Here is a 20,101-nt window from a genome sequence, read left to right as displayed (position 1 = left end):
ATGATGATTTATGCTATGTTGCATGCATGAGCACCAAGGGCAGAGTTACACTTTTGCAAATTGTTTTGAAATAGTCCACCTAGTCGATTCAGCTAAATCTGTTGTATATTAAATATGTGTTATTGCAACTCCCGCACAATTGGTGCTGAGGTCTTGAACATTCCCTGTCCCTCTCTTCTCTCCCCTTTTCTAAGTACATTTCCAAACTGGAGTGTCTAAGCTAGGCACCAAAATCCACAATAAAGCATGAAAATATGGATTTAGTTGCCTAACTTTAGGGACCTAAGTTTGAAAACTCTGGCTGAGATTTCTTATCCTTATGTACATGGTCATAGCTCTCACTGATGCTAGTGGAAGTTACGTACATTTAAGACCAAATCCTGAGGTCCTTATTGAGGCAAAACGTAGGTTTTGATTGAGTAAAAATTACTCTGGATTTCAGCCATAAGGAGGAAAGAATAACGGAGGGGGGAGGGTATTAAACATATATACAGTAAAATATGGGTCATTTGCCACTGTTTTGTGGACCCAGGGTTCTGCCAAAGTCTGGAATGGTTGCATTACTTAGAAGTGAGTTCACCAGTGGGTTTGCCACTCTCCTGGGTTGCTTCCATAACAATATGAGTTTTGTACAGAGATTGAAATATATGGTACACATGATAGATAGTGTGATATGATATGGAAGTTTTATCAACACTCCTTGGGGAAGGCCACCAGACTTGTAAGTGTGATATATTTTGCAGATAATTCATATGGTACAGAAAAATAACTATTTTATAAAAATGTTAGACAACATTTTAGAGACTATTGGGACTATTTCTTGTATTCTGCTGCCTGTAAAGCCAGGTGCCTTAGCTCTGATGAGTACAGATTTGCTTTGGGGATAATAGGTTTGGAGAGTTATGCCATAAGGCTGGTGAATTTCTTCAGTTGCATAACAAATCTTGAATGATAGAACTCAGTGATTTTTAGGACAGGTATTGCAAATTCCCACTTTTTGCAGCTTAATGTTTTTCCTGACTGAGCCTATTAAGAGGTAAATGTGCTAGAGGATTCTCTTCATGAGCACAGAGCTTACTGTACTGTAGCTGATAGAAGGATTTTAAAACTAAGATCAATTTTGCTGTTCTGGATCAAAACTGTACATGTATAAATGAACATTTGCCAAAAAGGCTAATGCAGTGTACACTGGGTGGGAAATGGACACATCTGTTGATCTGAAGTTCTAATTATTCCTTCCACACACTGCTGCTTTATACAGGTGTTTGATGGCCCAGACAGTGAAGCCCCACTTCTTGAAAAACTGTGTGGTGCCCAGCATCCCAGGCCCATCACATCCACCCAGAATGTTATGTTCATCCAGTTACGTTCCAACAGCAGCAACCAGCACAGGGGTTTCAGCGCTCACTTTACAGAAGGCAAGTTCCTCAGTGACATAAACACCCTTTCTGCTGATCACAAATTACTCTTTTACTAGATGTAATCTCTTAGGACAACTTATATCCAGCGTCGATGTCTCTACATATGCCATGTGGCTTTAAAAGGGCATTGACTAGATACTTTTCATTTGAGAATGGTTCAAACCAAAATATTTTGACTTAGGGTGAGATCCGCACACCTGCTCTGCCACCTTTACACCAGGTACAAGGGCCAGAGCATCATAAAGGGACCCTAAAAGTCCTGGTTGTGGGGTGGGGGATTCCTCTTGCATAGGCATTGGAGAGACATCTGCAAGTTTGGTTTCCAAAGACCCCATTGCAAGCTCTGGTGTAGAGGGTGTGTCAAGGGTAGGGCTGCAGCTCATAGGGCAGTTCAAGGAGGCTGTCATAATTTAGACAGGCCCCCAGGGCTGTATGAATTATACAGAGGGGGGCCTCTCCAGCCTCCAGAACAACACAGGCAAAGGTGATTTAGAATCCCCTGAGCTGCAAGTTCTCTGCTATACCTCTTAGAGTAGCACAGAATCTCATCCTGTATTTGTTCAGCATATTGATAACATTTCTCTATTTTATCATTAAGGAAAAACTTTATAAACTTTTGCAATCTATACTTCTTTCTTAGCAATTAGAGGTGGAAAAGACCTATTAAGTCATTCAGTGCATCCTTCTCCCAGAGGAAACTGTTCCGTGCAGTGCAGAGAAAAAATAATACTGTTAAAAATAAGATGCTTCATCTAAAATTATTTAGAAAAGATTTATTATACAGTTCATTCTAATGATAACGTACAGCTTGTAACTGATGTTACTTTTTTTTGCAGAACATAACAATTTATTAGCACATTAAATTGTTCATCACTTGGTAACCACACCAGGTCTTCAATATCATCCAAATTTTGTCCCATATTCCCAGGTCTCTGAGCTGTTAAGCAATATTACTGAGAAAGTATTAGGCAAATAACATTGCATTTCCCACTCTTTTGTGAACATGTGATAAAATGCCATATTGTGATGCATACACTTTTTGTTTTTACAAGGGCAGAACTTTTTTGGCAGTAGGATGCGGACTAGACATACAAACACAAATATGTCCACTGACTGATAATTCAGTAATCTTCCAAGGAATATTTGAGATTAGGACTTGTAACACTCCAGGGGAAAACCTGGCTGCACTGCAGTCAATGGGAATTTTGCTATTGCCTTCAATGGGAGGTTTTCACCCTTAGAACAAATAGTGCTCCTGTACTAGACAGAGCACTGAAAGCGAGCCAAACGCAGCAGTATTTCTCAGTGCTCCTAGGAACTCCCCTGAAAATGTACATTCTGGCATGGTGCTGCTCATAGACATCACCATAGGGAGCGAGGGATGGAACTTATCAGGCCCAATCCTGGCTCTGTTCCAGACCCACAGATCGGTGATTCTTCAGGCTCTCAGTAGCAAGGTCTGGAAAGGCATTTTAGTGCAGGGCGCAGCATAAAGAACTCAGTCCATATGTTTATGCACATGCTCAAGATTCAATCCTACAGCACAGGCCCAGTTGATCCAGCCACACAAGAGGATCCAGACGAGAGGGGCCTGCCAGTGCAAGGAGATCCTTGTGCGGCACGGAGCTATTAGAGTAGTTCCTATACCATCCTTCCTTCCAGCTGCCAACCTAGGCATATGAACAGGGAAATGGGGATCTGACTGGGGCTTCCCCTAAACTCTGACAATCCATGGCTCCCAGAATGGCCCTTAGGGACTGTTAGATAAGAGCAGCCCCCTAGTTGCTCTAACATTAGAGTGGCCCCATGATTGGCGGAGCACAAGGGTGGCTGCTGCTGAGGATCTGGTCCATTGACCTTTTTTGGCAAGTTATTTATTAAATGCTTCAGAGATTTTAATTTTCAGTCCCTGGAAGAGTTGACAAGAGCATGCTAGGTTCTGATGCATCCATTTTATCACTCCCCAGCTCACTAGAGTTGTCAAAGATGTGCATTATATATGTGCTGTGTGTGTGTTTTATTCTAAAGCATGCGGAAGTCTCATAGAGACAGATTCAGTTGGTACAGCAATTTCCTCTCCTCTGTATCCTGCCAAGTACCCAGACAATCAGAACTGCAGCTGGATTATTCGGGCCCAGGAGCCATGTAAGTAAAAACATTTCGGTGGGAAACTTGCTGGATGACTAATGTCCTCGTCTCTGCTGTGGTAACAATGCAAAATTCCTCCCTTTCTTCTCTAGGAAATCCTGCCTCCTGGTAGGTTGGAGAGAATGAGGATCTCTTAATCTGCCAGAAACTAAATTTTGCGGTAAAAAAGATTTAGGGCTTAATGACAAAACAGAAGAAAAAACTATTTACAACTTCGTTATCTTGGCAGATTGATGAGACCCGAGGGCTGAATTGTAGGCAGTGCAGCTGAATATGATGTGCAGCCGGAGCTGTTAGTGAGACAATCTATGGACTCGTGTGAGAAGCGCTGGTATCTGGTCACTGTCTCTTTTGGCATGGAGAGGGAGGAAGCTATTTTAATAAGAAGTTTAAACTAAAGCAGAAATGGGAGAACAAAAATCAGAAATAGGAGAACATAAATCATATATGCATAGGCATGTTCTCAGATTTTCCTAATTGTAGACATAGGTCTACAATGCTCGTGATTAACAAGACAAAATTTGCCAACAATTACCCAATATTATCTGTTAGAATGGGCCATTTCCTAATATAGAGACTAGGGAAATATTATGGTATCCCAGATAACACTGTGCAGTAATTGTAAATATTTATTTTTCATGGTGGCTAATATACCTCTGGTGCTCACCTGATATAATCACAAACCATGGAACATTTCCGCTCACATGGAGAATTTTAGAAAATGTTCTGAGTCATCTGGACAGAGGGGTTATAAAATGAAAATCTGTCTGCCAAAGCACACAATAGCAAATTAGACAGAGAAAAATAAAAGAAGATAGATATACAAACATAGACTCTGATGGAAATCCAAGAAAAAAGAAGTCATTCAAAACTGTTTCTGATCTACAACGTGCAAAATCTTCAAAGGCATCTTTCTCTAGGATGTTATTTGTCCAGTCGGGGAGACTGTAGGCCCGATTCTTCTCCCACATACATTGGTGCACATCAGGAGTAACTCTTCTGAGCCAATAAATTGCACTGGTATATAACTAGTATAAATGAGAATCGAGGATTCCTCCATGTATCATGGAGATACCTCCATATATTACAGGTATATCTTCATTATGCAGTTCACATAGTGTTACAGTCATGTCAACAGTACATGGACATAAAAAATGGATTTAGCCATTGGCAGGAAACAGCAGGGTCCTCTTGTTCTATTTGTACTGACAGGGTCAACAAGTCACCCTACTTTCACCACCCACTGTGATTTACTTTTAATTTTATACCCTGAGGACCAGCATTGATAGCTGTGATTGATTGATTCTACTGGTACACACAAGGGGAGAACAGAACAGCAGAGACTATACCACTGAGTGCCAGTCAGTCGTACCCTGCTGAATGCAACCCTTCTGTCTGTGATTTCACTTCCCTGTAGCTCACTATTCCTAGCCTGGTTAGAAAAAAAAAATGTGTTTGCCAAATTCGGTATGTGTGGGTGGAACGACTGTAATTAATGGAGTTACCCCACTTGGACTAGAACTCCAAATGCAGTTCATAGTGCTCCCACATATATCTTCCCATTATTAAAATCACAGGCCTCTCTCTCTCTCTCTCTCTCTCTCTCTGACCTGTTCAAGACACGAGAACACTCCTAGATTAGGAACAATTATTATCAGGTACTAGCTGTGAGGCAAGTTGCTATTCTCATCTTCCCCAGCAATTATGGAAGGAAGTGGCCATAATGAACAAACAAAAAGCAGTATGACAGTCAAAAAATCCTGAGGGCCAAATCCTCCTTTTCATCATGTAGCCTAAAGCATCACAGTATGGAAAATCCAATTTCACATGAGCATAGCGGAAGGTGCTAATGAATGGCTCTTTGACCAGACAGATTGATACATATGGAATGTTTTGAAAAGTGATGCAAGATCCAGCTAATTGTGAGCCTGGAGCTGGGCAAAGCCTGTTTGAACTTCATAGCGTTCTATACTATAGATCACAAGGGACAGGACTTCATGTGCTTATCAAAGCAGAAATGAGATATTTTAAAATATCTGCAGAATTGTCTATTGGGTATCATTCAACATATAATTACGAACTTGTTAGGTTGTTAAAAAATTCTGTTTGTAAGTATAGGTTTCAGAGTAACAGCCGTGTTAGTCTGTATTCGCAAAAAGAAAAGGAGTACTTGTGGCACCTTAGAGACTAACCAATTTATTTGAGCATAAGCTTTCGTGAGCTACAGCTCACTTCATCCGATGAAGTGAGCTGTAGCTCACGAAAGCTTATGCTCAAATAAATTGGTTAGTCTCTAAGGTGCCACAAGTACTCCTTTTCTTTTGGTTTGTAAGTATTAAATCTTTAGTAATTAAATCTGAAGCAGATTGCACTAGAGAGTACTGTCCAATATAGTGTCATGAAATCCTGAAAGATTTAACAGTATTTTTACAATAAGCATAAGTACCTACATTATACTCACTCTATGTAACAATAAACAGCCTATCTCTGATTTTATACTTCATGATCAATAAACAGACACCAGTTTAGTTCACTGATTGACATAGGGAGAGAAAACTGACACTTAAGCTTTTGCTATCCATTATCTCCAATGAAAATAAAACATAAAAATCCACTCTATACACCTAGGTAATTATTTATATGTGAAATGCAAAACCTTCCCTTAAGTTTTTATTCTTTGTTGTTAACAGTCAACCACATTACGCTATCATTCACTGACTTTGAAATTGAAGGCAAGAGACCTAACTGTACCATGGACTTTGTCGAGATTTTGGAAGGGGATAACTATGAGGCTCCTCTTCAAGGTACTTTAGCCTTTTTTTCTTGTCTCGCTAGATTGTTTTAAAACAATTATTTATGTTCAAATTCAAAGCTGCGATGAGCTGAGTGAGATTCAAGATTGAATAATATTTATATAGTTAGATAATTTCATTATTAATGATTAATGTTTATTATCATAGAATCATAGAAGATTGGGATTGGAAAATGGGGCCCCATTGTGCTAGGTGCTGTCTAAACACAGAGTAGACAACCCCTGCACTGAAGAGCTTGGAGTTTTTCTCGACCAAAGCACTGAGGGTGCCATATAGGAATTTATACAATACAAACAATAGAAAGATACAAATGATCTTCTCCATGGTGAGATCTTACCTGTAAGAGGGTCGCTGTGGCAGGGATGGTCTCTGACAGTGTCGCTCTATTGAAACTGCTGGATGCTAACTCCTCAGTGTGAATGGAATGTCCTCCAGGATTGCCAGTGAGTCTGTCTTTGGAAGAGGGTCCTGGGGCCTATTTCACTGAGAGGGAGAGGGGACAAACATTTCCCACTCCTCCAGTGGAGCAATGTGGGGGGATATCCTTGATGTAAAACCAAGAAGATTCCCTTCCCCTCCAGTAAGATTTTATTGTGCAAGGCCACAGTCTAGCCCTTTGCTCTCAGTTACATTGGTGTAAATCTGGAGTAACTCCATTGGCAACCATGAAGTTGCCTTAGATTTACATTAGAGTAACTGAGAACAGATTTGTCCCTTTGGGCTTGATTCTCCTACCACGTACACTGATATTATCTTGATGCAACTTCCTTGACTGCAGTGGGATTACTCCTGATTTACAGAGACATTACTCAGAGCAGAATTTGATCCTTTGTCTCTTATCCCCTAACCTTCCCCTAGCTCCTTCCCTCAGACCAGACCACCATGGACACTGCCAACCTCTGGCTGTCTGAGGCCTTTTTTCTTTGAACACAGTTCATGTGCCCATCCCACACTGAAGCCCTGTAACATCACATTCACCATATATATTCACTCAGAGTAAGTGAGTCTTTAGGTTGCTGGTATCTCCAAATATTTTCCTATTTTACGCCATTACTAGGTTGACATAATGTTACATAATCGGGGAGCTTTCAGCCTACACCAAGGATTGTAAACCACAAATAAAAGACTGTTTTAATAGTAGATGATATAAGTGTTAGCATCTGAGTGTTAGTTTTGCACTAGATAACTAGGCCAGTGTTTATACTCCCTGCATAACATTTCAGTTCCCTTGTGTTGCTGTTGATTTTCAGGCCGTTACTGTGGCACTGTTGTGCCACAACCTGTCACTTCTTTCAGCAATGCCTTTGTTGTAAATTTTGTATCCAATAATGCCGGAACTGCCAGAGGCTTCCATGCTACCTGTGCTGCATCATTGTCATGTAAGTTGATTTTGCAAGCCCCCATACTGAAGCTGGTAGAAAAGCAGTTGGTAACCTAAACAATAGATTTTTTGAGGAAGCCCTTGCAGATTCCCCTTTCTGTTCTCAGTTCCCTAACAACACCACACTCAAAATCCCATATTGCCTTGACCCTCTTTTTTGGCCAAAGAGGGTGGTACATAGCTATCTACAGAACCTGACCAGTGTGAACCACAAAGCGCCTTTTCCACCTACAGATGGAGAAAGCTGCTGCCTGAATGTGCTTCCAGCTCCTGCCATCCCAAGGAGAGAGGGATCAAACCTTGGACCAAACTCAAATTTCCCAGTACTTTCACTCCCTCTGCTAGCTGGGCCCTTTCTTTTTATCTGTAAGTCATCTGTAGCCAGCTCGGTGCCTTGCTGGATTTGGCATGTTTAAGGATTTGATTCCTGAAGCTGGGATTTCTTTTTGGGGATCTTAAACCACTGATGCCAAGACATTAACAAACAGCGAGAAAGGGATATCCATTGTTGTTTCAAGTTTTTTTCCCTCCGAGTTAGCCCACTTCTGCCCAAGGTGTTTTTTCCATATAGTCTTCAGTCTCTGTTCTGTCTCTCTCATTTCAGCCTGTGGTGGTACCTTCCACATGGACAGAGGAGCCTTCAACAGCCCTAACTATCCTGAATCTTATCCTTTGAATGCTGAATGTATCTGGACCATTGTCAGCTCCCCTGGCAACCGGCTTCAGCTGTCTTTCATGTAAATACATTCCAAGGGTTATTGTTCAGCCTTTTAATGGAGCTGCAGGAAGGAAGCACTGTGTTTAGTAGGAAATGTAATTACCAGCATGTAAAATGGTAGCAGTGTGTCCAAAATAACTTAGAAAGAGAACACAGCCGTGGCCATAGGGAGCTTACAGTCAGTTTTTTCCCTTATTAGTCATCATTTATATTAGCAGCATATACAATATTGTATAACTTGATGGTGTGTTGTCAGAGAGCATCATGGGTTGCTAAAGAGATCAGCTCTCAGCAGGTCATGAAGAAGAGGAAATTCAGCATTACTGCAGCTTTTGTCTTTATAGACCCTTTTGCAAATGAAAACCTTTTCAATTCCTTTTTGGTTATTGGCAGGTATCTCACACTACTGTATATCCTAATAGTATAAAGTGTCCATATTCTTAATAGGTTGCAATAATTGGTTTCATGTTGAATTAAAGGCCTCAGATTTACTTCTGCCGCTATGTCAAATCACAAAGATGGAAATAAAGCAAGAACAAAGTGAGTCTTGCTAGGAGTATACCTTCCTTCCTGTCAAAGTACTTTCCTTAGAAGATATCAGACCAGAAATGTATGTATGATACAGAGAACAATCCAGATTACTTTAACAAGATGCAGTTATGCCACTCTTTGCCCATGATATTGATTTCTAAGCTTGTCTGTTTCATGGCATTAAGCATTGTTTGGTGCCAAGAAACAGAACACTGACCCTTGACAGAGCAGGTCAGTTAGAAAAGAAAAGCAACACTAGAATTTGTATTTGCAGGTAATTAGTGTACAAGTAACACATACCCAGAAATACACTTATTGTATACACTTATTGTATATGATGTAGTTACCATGGAAACATCGCTTTGCTAGCACACAAAAATGGACATACTGTTATAAATTCTTCCTCTGAGAAATGGGGTGAAAGCACTGTAATCTGAGAAACATTTTTCAAGTTAATTGCTAAAAATAATAACAAATAGCAACTTCGTTAACCAAAACAAGTGTATAGTGTGAAGCAGATACACTTAGTGCAATATGCATACAATTATACCATGTGATCCTCAGTGGATGTAAACACTGTTCATTAGTTTCATGTAACCAAAAGGCCAAATCAAGAAATGCTAGATTTTTGGGCAGTCTATAGCAATGAGATATTTATTTTAGTTAGTTGAATACTGGGATTTTGTAAAGTTTCTTTGCCATGAGGTATTCATCTTCTTTATATTGGTCTTGCAAAATTGCCTGTCTTGCAAGTTGAGGGTTTGCTCTAAATTAAATCAAAGTGTATCCATATGCGTAGTTGGAACTGTTTCATAGTGGGTTTGTACACTGGAAACATATGGATATATTCAGGCCTGAAGGAAGGGGAGGATGTGTGACCCGAATTTGAAAGCAGAGATATTTGTGCATTAGTTGGAGAAGGCACTTTCTGGGATCCTTACTGTTATATTCATGACTGGCTTTTGAAAAGGATATTGGGTTGATTCAGCATAACTCAATAAGAAATGCAGTGATATTTTAGCTTCCATCTAGCATTCAGATCAGTTGGTGCAGTAATTAGGGATCCAGGAACAGAGTAATTTAAAAAAACAGACTGAACCTGCTCATCCTTTTTGTACTAATGTAAAATCTCTTTCAAAGGGTTTGGCTCAGTTTTAATCTGAGTTACTAACAATCACATACATTTGATTGAACCTCCTTGTCTTTTTTTTTTTTTTTTTCTGCTATGCAGCACAACCCTTGGCTTTATTTGAGGTTGAGATTCACACAAACCTGGGGACATAAGTTGAAACTCAAAGCAAAATTATATGAGCCCAGTAGGCTTAGTCAGGAATCCACCCTGATTCCCCACATCTCTTGCCATAGGCCCCACAGCAGGCCCAGGCACTGATTAGGAGAGCTAGCTGTGATTTCTTGGGAGTTATGTTCACCTATTCTCATTCCAATTTTGCCTGGTATGGGGACAAACACATTCCACAGCTCTAGTTCTAAAAAGCAACTCCTCATAACTTCCACCAAGATCCTCTGGCCCATGCAACCTCTACTTGACTTCCCCTGTTCTCCTGGCCATTTCCAACAGGCTGCCGTCACATTCTGAGGAGCAATCCAGACCTGTGAGGGGTTGTGTCACTGCCTGCCGCATAACCTTGGGTACCTCACAGTGCTTTACTGTTGTAGATCCCAACCTGGGCTATTCACAACTAGTTTACCAGCATGCAGGGCACACCCTGAGTGTCTGTGTGCTAGACAGCCTGGTTCAGCAGCTCTGATCCCAGCAGCCTGTCTACAGTTCCACAGCTCCGCTTTGCCTTCCACGAGCCTTGGTTACTACTTTCAGGGTGACCCCAGTCCCAGATTTTCCAAAAAAATGTGTTTTCTGCACTGCCCAGCCCTCTCCTGAGGTTTATGGCCCCGTAACAGGTAAATATTCAACAGTTTATTACTTTAACGGGAGTTACCAGTTTAAATACGGCACTGGATTGGTTTAGATTAAAAATAAAACAAGTTTATTAACAGAAGCAGAGAGAGGATTTGAAGTGAATTCAGGTATAAGAGATAAAGTTAGAAATGGTTACCAGCAAATAAAAGTAAAAACATGCATCTAATAGTCTAAAACTTAATCTAGCAAGTTTTGGTTCAAGGCTTTGTGTAAGATGGCCTTTGTCACCCACAGTCTTCTAGCAAGATGGTGACCTACCCTTTCCTTAGTCAGGATCTCTCCCATAGGCCCATTGGTGCTGGTGCCTTTGACTTCTTAGGTGACAAAGAGAGAACCTGGGGCTTTGTGCCCCTTCCTTTTGTAGTCCAGTGAAACTTTGAAGTGAGGAAGGCAACATGGAGTCTGGTAATGAAGGAAGCTCCATGCTCTTCCTTCCCCCACTTGTGTTTGCTAAAATGTAAATTGTTCTGTTTCCTGCCATCTGCTGTCCCTGCTGTTTTGCTGGCCCTGTTTACTACTTACATGTAAACTGAGGTAAACACATTCCCATTTTTACGGTAGGCCTATTTAACAACTTTTGCCTAGGCAGGACTGTCTGGTTTTGAACATGTGCTACTAACATCATACAGGGGAGATTTATAACTTTACATACAATGTTGCTACATCCATTTCACCATGATATTGACCAGCGAGTTATTAGTTTTCAAATTATACCTCACAAGGCACATTTTGTACAAATATTATTACAGTAGTGGTAGGTTGTGAATACAGGGGTGCTTTTGGTCACAGCCTCTCACGACCTTGCAGTCTGCAATGGATCTTATGCTTATGAGCTTATGAGCTCCTCTACATACAGAGCTCAGCAAGTACTTGGTGACTCAATTCTAAATCTTACATCCTCCAGACCAGTGGGTTTCAACCTTTTTTCCTTTGTGGACCCCTCTATAATTTCAAATTGAGGTGCAGACCCCTTTGGAAATCTTAGACGTGGTCTGTGGACCCCTAGGGGTCCACGACCACAGGTTGGAAACCACTTTTCTATGGTAATGACAACCTTCTGTGGACCCCTTAGACACTGTCTGCCAACCCCCAGGGATCTGCGGACCACAGGCTGCAAACCACTGCTCCAGATAATCCCTATCATTGACATACACTGCACACTGATGATGGGAAAGCCTCAGAGTTCAACTGACCTCATGCCCAGCAGACAAAAGACAGAAAGTGATAAAAGTATTCAAAGTTAAATGGATTGCGGAAAACAAAGGGAGTAGGGAGTGGGTTTGGCATATTTAAAGCCGTAAAGGTAGAAAAAGTAGAGAAGGTAAGGAGAAGAGGAGATAAGATTTCATAATGTTAGATAAACTTCAAGTAAGTATTTGGCCTTTTGAAATTGCTTCATCCTCAGAGAGTGTACTGGAAATCTGCAGGTAGATGAAGCAGGGCACAAATTGATACACAGTGATGTAAGTGTAGTTTTGAGTCTCATATGTTTCACTATTCTATACATCCAATATGACTTTAAATATAACCTCAACACTATACAAAAAAAATGTGCTATATGTAACATGTCAAATACCTTGCACTTCTTTTGAGAACCAAAAAAATCTTTGAGACGAAACCTTAGCTATGCAAACTAAAGATATATGGGGGTGAGGAAGGAATTTTTCCACTGTGTGCAATGTTGCAAAGTTGACTAGATGTATTATCATTTATGGAAGGGTTTTGTTGTTTGGGGGGGTTTTGAGGGGCGGGGGGGTTACTTCTTTTTTTAGTGTTAATATTGTCCATTGCTGGAGGGAAGGACATCAGATTATAATTGGATGAATGGTCTGATCTAATATGGCAAATTCTGCAGTGTGTTTCTATAATACATGTACAATAATCTTAATGTTTCTGCTTTCTGCAACTCAAACAGAACGTTCCGGCTGGAAAATAGTGAAGACTGCACCAAGGATTATCTGGAGATTCGCAAAGGGAATGACATGGGCGAGATGGTGGGACGATACTGTGGGGACTCCTTACCTTTGAATTACACATCCATCATCGAGCACATCTTGTGGATCAAATTTGTCTCCGATGGCTCAGACAGTGATGTTGGCTTTAGGGCCACTTTTGCTCACTGTAAGTAAATATTATTTTGCTGAAAAATAAATTACCATTTTTCAGAGCACTTCCAATAATAAGGCGGAAATAGTATATTTAAAAATAAAGGATGATATCCTGGCAAAATTCTGACTCACTTTAATGGGGCCAGGATTTCACCCAAAATATTTTAAAATGAATATACACAAAATGTTATTGAATACCTGGTCTATCTGTAACATGATTGCACAGAGCTTTTGTATGCCTGACAACATTTTACATAAGTATATTTTGGATATCAGAATTAGAAATAAAATTATAGAGAGGCAGTGTTGCCTAGTAGATAGAGCACAGGACTGGGACTCAGGATACCTGGGCTCTATTCATGGCTCTGCCACTGGCCTGCTGGCTGACTCTGGCCAAGTCATTTTCCTTTCTTTGGCCTCAGTTTCCCCATCTGTAAAATGGGAATAATGATCTCCTTTGTAAAGTGCTTTGAGATCTACTGATGAAAAGAGCTAATTTATTTTTATTATTTATTTATACTATTTTTTTTAAAATGTAGCAGTCAGAATAGAGCTTATTATTATCAATTCTAGTTTGACTGTATTATCCTTCTGTGGGCAGAAATCTCCTCAGATTATACAAACTGTAAATATGTCCTCTTTTTCATTTACCATTTTCTAAATACAATTCTCTCTCGATAAAATTGTTCTCAGATTGTCAAAACAATAGTATTGTTCTGTCACGAGCTGGGCACGGGCTACATGCAGAAATAATTTAGGGCAACCCGAGGCGTTAGTAGCTCCTGGAGCAAGAACTATCTAACCCAAATATCACTGTCACTATTAAAGCTTGAGAAATGAATGGGTATGTAGTGTTTGTGTTCACAGTGCCGAGCTTTTCTAATTAGTCATAGAATAGAATATCAGGGTTGGACCTTAGGAGATCATCTAGTCCAACCCCCTGCTCAAAGCAGGACCAATCTCCAATTTTTGACCCAGATCCCTAAATGGCCCCCTCAAGGATTGAACTCACAACCCTGGGTTTAGCAGGCCAATGCTCAAACCACTGAGCTATCCCTCCCACCGTAATAGGAAAATAGCCCTTTATTCTCAACTTTCCATTAGGTGTAGACTATATCATAAAGGGCACAATTGTACAGAGGGGGTCGTTCTCCTGTCTTACCCAGGGAATCTCTGGTTTGGGGGCTAAACAACATAAGCAGCGCCGCAGAATTATGGCAGAGAAAAAGGAGGTGCTCTCACTTCATATATACCAAGGCCAGAAAGGACCATTCTGAGCATCTGGTCTAACCTGCTACATAAGGCAAGCCATTGAATTTTACCCAGCTCTTCCTGCACTGAGCCCAATAACCCCTTGTTGAGCTAGGGCATGTCTTTTAGAAAGACATCCAATCTTCATTTAAAGACTCTTAAATGTTGACGTATTTACCACATCCCTTGGTGAACTTTTGCATTTCCAACACACTTTACTTGGTATGCAGAAGGTCTGTCCCGTGCACAGTGCGTGTTTCTGTACTCTTGGTCCCTCACTTCCTACCTTTATTACATTTTACAGTACACTGCCACTTTACCTAGGCACAGTGCAATTTTTTCTGATTTTGCAGCATTAGTGCTCTTATAATTTGTAATGGTCTGTGGAGGTGCAAAGTGGGATTTCCAAGGGGTCCTAGCCCAGTCAAATCAAAACCATTCTGACCAGAACAGCACTTTTCCTCAGTAAAGACTCTTTCCTGGTTACTCCCTCCCAGGAGAAGGTGAGCAGGGAGGGGTAGGGGGTGCACAGAGCCTTGGTTGCATTTCCCCTGCAGGCTGGCCAGCACAGCTAATGTGTGGGTTTTGGGCAGGGATTCTCAAACTGGGGGTCGGGACCCCTCAGGGGGTAGTGAGGTTATTATAGGGGGGTCCACCCCAAACCCCGCTTTGCCTCCAGCATTTATAATGGTGTTAAATATATTAAAAAGTATTTTTAATTTATAAGGGGGGGTCGCACTTAAAGACTTGCTATGTGAAAGGAGTCACCAGTACAAAAGTTTGAGAATCACTGGTGTAGGGGGTGTAGTAATTTTCTATAGGCTACGATCCCTCCAGAGCCAGGAAGTCATTGTGTCAGAGCTGTGTATCCTGGGATTGCTTGTGACTCAGGGGCTGTGCCTTAAGGCTCAATCTAGCCCTAAATAAATGCAATCATACAGCCTAATAAAGTTTTTTTCAAACCTTGACCCAGTTGCCGAGTTTACTTTTTAAAAATACCGTAAGTTGTTATGAAAAACATTATCATTAGTACGCTCCCTGTTGTTTTTCAGTATACGGGAATGATATTATGGGAGATAGTGGGCAAATTGCTTCTCCACTGTGGCCCAGAAACTACCCTCACAACTCCAATTACCAGTGGAAGATAAGTGTCAATGCTTCTCATGTTATCCACGGTCGGATCCTGGAGATGGACATTGAAGATTATTACAATTGCTACGACAAGTTAAAGGTGAGGTCACTTTGGTAGATTCTTTTTATAAATTGTGATAGAAATAATGAATAAAGCAGGCTAAGTGAGGAGTAGGAAGTGTTTTCAAAAGTCCAGTTTAGGCCTCATTCCTTTTGAATAATTACTGGCTCTAGACGCATGTTTGCTCACTAGTAGGAAATATCAGATATTGCCCAGCTGGGCATTTAAAAGATTTTATAGGCTGACAAAAATAAGTTAATAAAGGCACAACCTAAAATTTTCAAATTTAGGAGCTTCAGAAATGCTGAGTATTTACAGTTCCAACTGAAGAGAGTAGGAGTTGTATTTATCTACTCAACACCTCTGAAAATCTAGACACCTTTATGTAAATGCCTAAATGTGGATTTAAATACCTAACTTTCGGAACTTAAGGCCCTGATCCTGGAAACAGGTACACGTATTTATTTTTACACATGTGTGTAAGGGTTTGTAGTAGCCTGGCCTCAGTTTGAAAAAAATGTTGGCCACAGTCAATGGGAAGGGTCATATGATAGGGCTAGATGGTGCCTTTTGGCACAGCCTTGAACAAGCTCCTGCTTCTTCTTTGCTCTGGAGGATTAATAATTTATTGCTGGCCTACACCAGTAGCAAGTTACGACATCACGCGCTACCTGCTCAGCTGAGTTGGCCAGTTGGTACTCCACCTTTCTCCTCTGCATGGTTTTGTGGTCCAAGTCATAGTCTGGACTTTAGCCTTTTTTCAGGCTATCAGGGACAAATGCGACCCTGGTGTGATTCCAATGAGGTATACATTTAGCTTTCATATTTAAAACTAGTATGAAACACAGTGCAAACTAAAGCCTAGTAACAACAGTAACATACTAGCATGCATCCTGTTTATCATTTCTCCGCTTTGAGTCTCCTTCTCAACTTACATTAGTATGACTCTTTTTTAGAATTTGTTTTTCTACCTATGATTGTTGATCCTATGATTGGCCTTTGATTTAATCCCCTTTTATAACCAGACATTTACAAGTAGTTTACTAACACATACATTTACTTCTCTTCCTTCCATCTTGTCTCATATTTTAACAACCTGGATTTTTTTTCCTTTCTGTCCATTGAGCCTAACAGGTTCCTCATGCTCAAATCACTGAGATGGATGTTCAGCAGGTATAAATCAGCATAACTCCATTGGCTTCGAGCTACGATGATTTACACCAGCTGAGGAGCTGATCCGTACTTTAATATTTTGAATCTTCTTTCCAGTTTTCTCTGTCTTGAGTTTACTTTGGAGTTACGTAGTTGGTTCTGACTGCTAGTAACACAGAAGCATCTTGAACATATTGACATTTTTGGCTTACAAAGTGCTACTTAAAATGTTTATGTGGCTCTAAAGAAATTTCCTGAAGAATGCATTTTATTATTTCTTCCTCAGCAAAGAACAACAATACACCGGTGGCATTTTTCAGATGAAAAGCCAGCTAATGTGTTGGAAGAACAGTCTGTAGGGGGCAATGAGTTCAGTTTGATGGCTTCAGTACTGATCCTTCTGGTGGGGAAGCACCATATGTAGCGGATGAAACAGACGGGCTGTTACCAGTATTTTTTATTATCTAGAATGGAATTAGGGGGCTGAAGCTTCAGTTCTATCTCATTTATTTGGAGATGGGAATATCCTCCTCAGGAGTCCAGTTTACAATGGTGCAGCACCAAGAACTTTGCAGTGACATTGCCTACACTTCACTGGTTTCATTTTCACTACTGTCAGCCTTAACTGGCCCCAAACACTCAAAATTAAAACCGTAATAACAGTAACAGTGGTTTACCATTACTTTGCTGGAGATGGTAGGGACAGAAAAATACCATTGCTGCTCTGCTCTCTCTTTCTCCTTATAGATCTATGATGGGCCCAACACTCATTTCCGTCTTATCACCACATACTGTGGTATTGTCCCTTCATCGTTCATCTCCTCCGGCAGTTCTATCACAGTCCAGTTCCAGTCTGATTCTTCTGTGAATGGAAAGGGTTTCCTTTTGGACTGGTATGCAATGGAAGCTTCTCCAGCCACTATGTACACCATTGCTAGAGGTTTGTCTCTGAAAATGACACTGTTAGTTAGCTTGTTAAGAGTGATAACATTGGCGAGGCACTAAATCCTGTTCCCATTAAAGGGTGCCTGGTGTAATGTGGGGGAGACCTGTGTTGCCATTGTTACTGATCATTATTATTTTTGTTGATTTGTATTGTTGTACCTCTCTCAAATGCAGTGTTTTACTTTGTTTTAAAAGTGGAGCTCCATCTTTGTTGGAGGGGTTAAGGATTCTCAAGCCCTTTCTGGCATTTGAGGACAGACAGATATTTCGCATGCCTACATGGAAAAGTATCTTCCCTCAAATAACATTCTTGGAGAATTTGTCACTTGCATAAGGAAGATGACTAACAAGCTCATGTGATGCTGTTAGAAGCACGGAGATTCAACCCTGCACAGACCTGCAGGGACATACAGGACATGCTTGATCCAAAATATCCTATAAGCAAAGGAAAAGAAGTTCAATATGAATATATATCTCTTGTGTGAGATATATACCCATTGTAAAAAATGAGAACATGAATCTATTTATTGTAGCTGAGCAAGTGAAACGGGACAAAGTTAAGATTGACTTGGGCGCTGGATACGGTTCCTATTTTCAAACCAACACCTGAGAGTGCTTGCAAAAGTACTTTAACGTAGTATTGACATATAGCACCATTGTAGTTTTCATACTTTGTTCAGCGAGGGACTGTCAAATTAGATGATAAAGAAGAAACACTTTTAATTTTATAAAAGAAGATTTTTAATGTTTATTTCTTTCTGCACGGCAGGTGTATGTGGTGGTGTTGCCGTGACAAGAGAAACCCCGTCATTCCTCTTCTCACCAGAGTGGCCCAGGAACTACAGAAATTTTGCTGACTGTACCTGGATTATCAGAGCTCCAGAATCCACTGTGGAGTTCAACATCCTGGCCCTAGATATAGAATCTCATAGTTCATGCAACTACGACAAACTTGTCATCAGAGATGGTGAGAAATCTTGGTACCGTCTGACAGTGTGAAACACACAGAGAGCCCCAGTTTAAAAAAAGCCCTTGTCTACTATGTGTGTACTTAAAATAAATAAATACATCCAAAAGATCAAATTTTGCTTCAGTTTATCAGTCACAGGAACCTGTTCCAAAATGAATATTCTTCTGTGCTGAAGCTATGTGCAGGCTAATATCAAGCCAAGCAACACAAGATGGTGATGGTCCAGAAAAATGTGTGAACAACTTTGACTGAAATACTGTTAGAAAATTAAGACTTCTGGTATTTTTAATACTGATATTTCCTCTTTTAATCTTAGGAGACAATAGCCTTGCCCCGGTGCTGGCCACCATATGCGGTCGAGACCCACCTGGGCCAATAAGATCTACTGGAGAGGCCTTGTTCATTCAGTTCACTTCAGATGCAAGTGTCACTGGTGCTGGGTTTAATGCTTCTTATCACAAAAGTAAGTTGTGGGTTTTTTTTTCAAATTTATCTTGGCTCTGCCTTGCCGCTGAAAGCTGAATAAGGAAGGGAAGTAGTTATAGCCTACATTTTTAGCATAGCTGCCTGCCACAACTGTCGGCAATCTATCCAAGTAATTGCATGAAGCATCTGTTCACATATTCCAAAAACACATGTTCTTAAGGTAAACTTTGTCCCTTGTCCAGAGTTCTACTGTTACAAAGCACTCCTCAGATCTGAAAATCACCATTGTCCTGAAATACGAATATTGTAGCCTGGTACAAGTGTATGAAGAAATATTACAACAGTTAAGAGTTGTGGTTAAGAATTGCAAAATATACTCAGAAAATGTGAAGGCTGGTGCTAGCTAAAAAACAAACTTCAATTGTTGAGAGATGGGGAAGTGGAAAATGAAAGGGAAGGGAGACTTGGAGATGCAACTAAATGAATCCAAGCAAACGCACAAAATAGATATAGGGCCGGGTCCTTGGACCCTTGTGAGGCCCCACAAGGACAAAGATGCCTCATGGCAGCAGTTGAGGATTCTCCTTTCATATGGGAATCCTCTGCTGCAGCCAGATGCTTGTAAGCAGTTCTGACTGCCCCACTCCCCAAACACACAGACTGGTGTAGAGTGCGGGTGGGCGGGGGGGCATATCAGGGTCTTGAGTGGGCAGCCTTGAAGTTGCTCCAACTTACAATCTGTGCTGGGGGCCAGTTTAGCGTACAGCAGGCCCCAGGATTGGTGGTGATAGGAACGCATGAGGAAAGGTGCCCTAAAAACACTTATGCCTCCCCTCCCAACGTGCATCTAGCACAGTGCATTACTCATTTTTCTGACATACTAAAAAGCCAGGTTTGTTTGTTGTGTGTCACCATACAACCTGGATAGTCTACTAGCAGACTTTTGCATGTGGCCTGAAAGTGGGCAGATTATTCAGGATGTTCACTAATGCACATCCCGCGCAGCTGTTCAGCATTTGGCTTAACAATCACATGGATTTTGAAGACTTTTTTTCATAATTTGAGTAATTTAAGATGACTTTTTCTTCCTTATCTCATTTCCCTTC

At 40.8% G+C, this 20,101-nt stretch overlaps 1 protein-coding gene across 1 annotated transcript in view; it reads left to right on the top strand.

Moving 5' to 3' along the window:
- The window catches only part of CUBN (cubilin), a 212,734-nt gene that overhangs the window by 119,366 nt on the left and 73,267 nt on the right, over window positions 1-20,101 (top strand). Inside the window, exons 32-41 of the mRNA XM_027820946.3 lie at window positions 1,262-1,418; window positions 3,450-3,566; window positions 6,260-6,373; window positions 7,633-7,761; window positions 8,368-8,500; window positions 12,867-13,072; window positions 15,363-15,541; window positions 17,402-17,594; window positions 18,369-18,566; window positions 18,886-19,032. Coding sequence (XP_027676747.3) covers window positions 1,262-1,418; window positions 3,450-3,566; window positions 6,260-6,373; window positions 7,633-7,761; window positions 8,368-8,500; window positions 12,867-13,072; window positions 15,363-15,541; window positions 17,402-17,594; window positions 18,369-18,566; window positions 18,886-19,032 — 1,573 coding nt within the window. The remainder of the gene's footprint in view (window positions 1-1,261; window positions 1,419-3,449; window positions 3,567-6,259; window positions 6,374-7,632; window positions 7,762-8,367; window positions 8,501-12,866; window positions 13,073-15,362; window positions 15,542-17,401; window positions 17,595-18,368; window positions 18,567-18,885; window positions 19,033-20,101) is intronic.

This window comes from Chelonia mydas, chromosome 2 (assembly GCF_015237465.2).
Source record: "Chelonia mydas isolate rCheMyd1 chromosome 2, rCheMyd1.pri.v2, whole genome shotgun sequence".
Taxonomy (NCBI): domain Eukaryota; kingdom Metazoa; phylum Chordata; order Testudines; family Cheloniidae; genus Chelonia; species Chelonia mydas.
The sequence above is the reverse complement of the archived record's forward strand: the minus strand, read 5'-3'. Positions and strand labels throughout refer to the sequence as shown.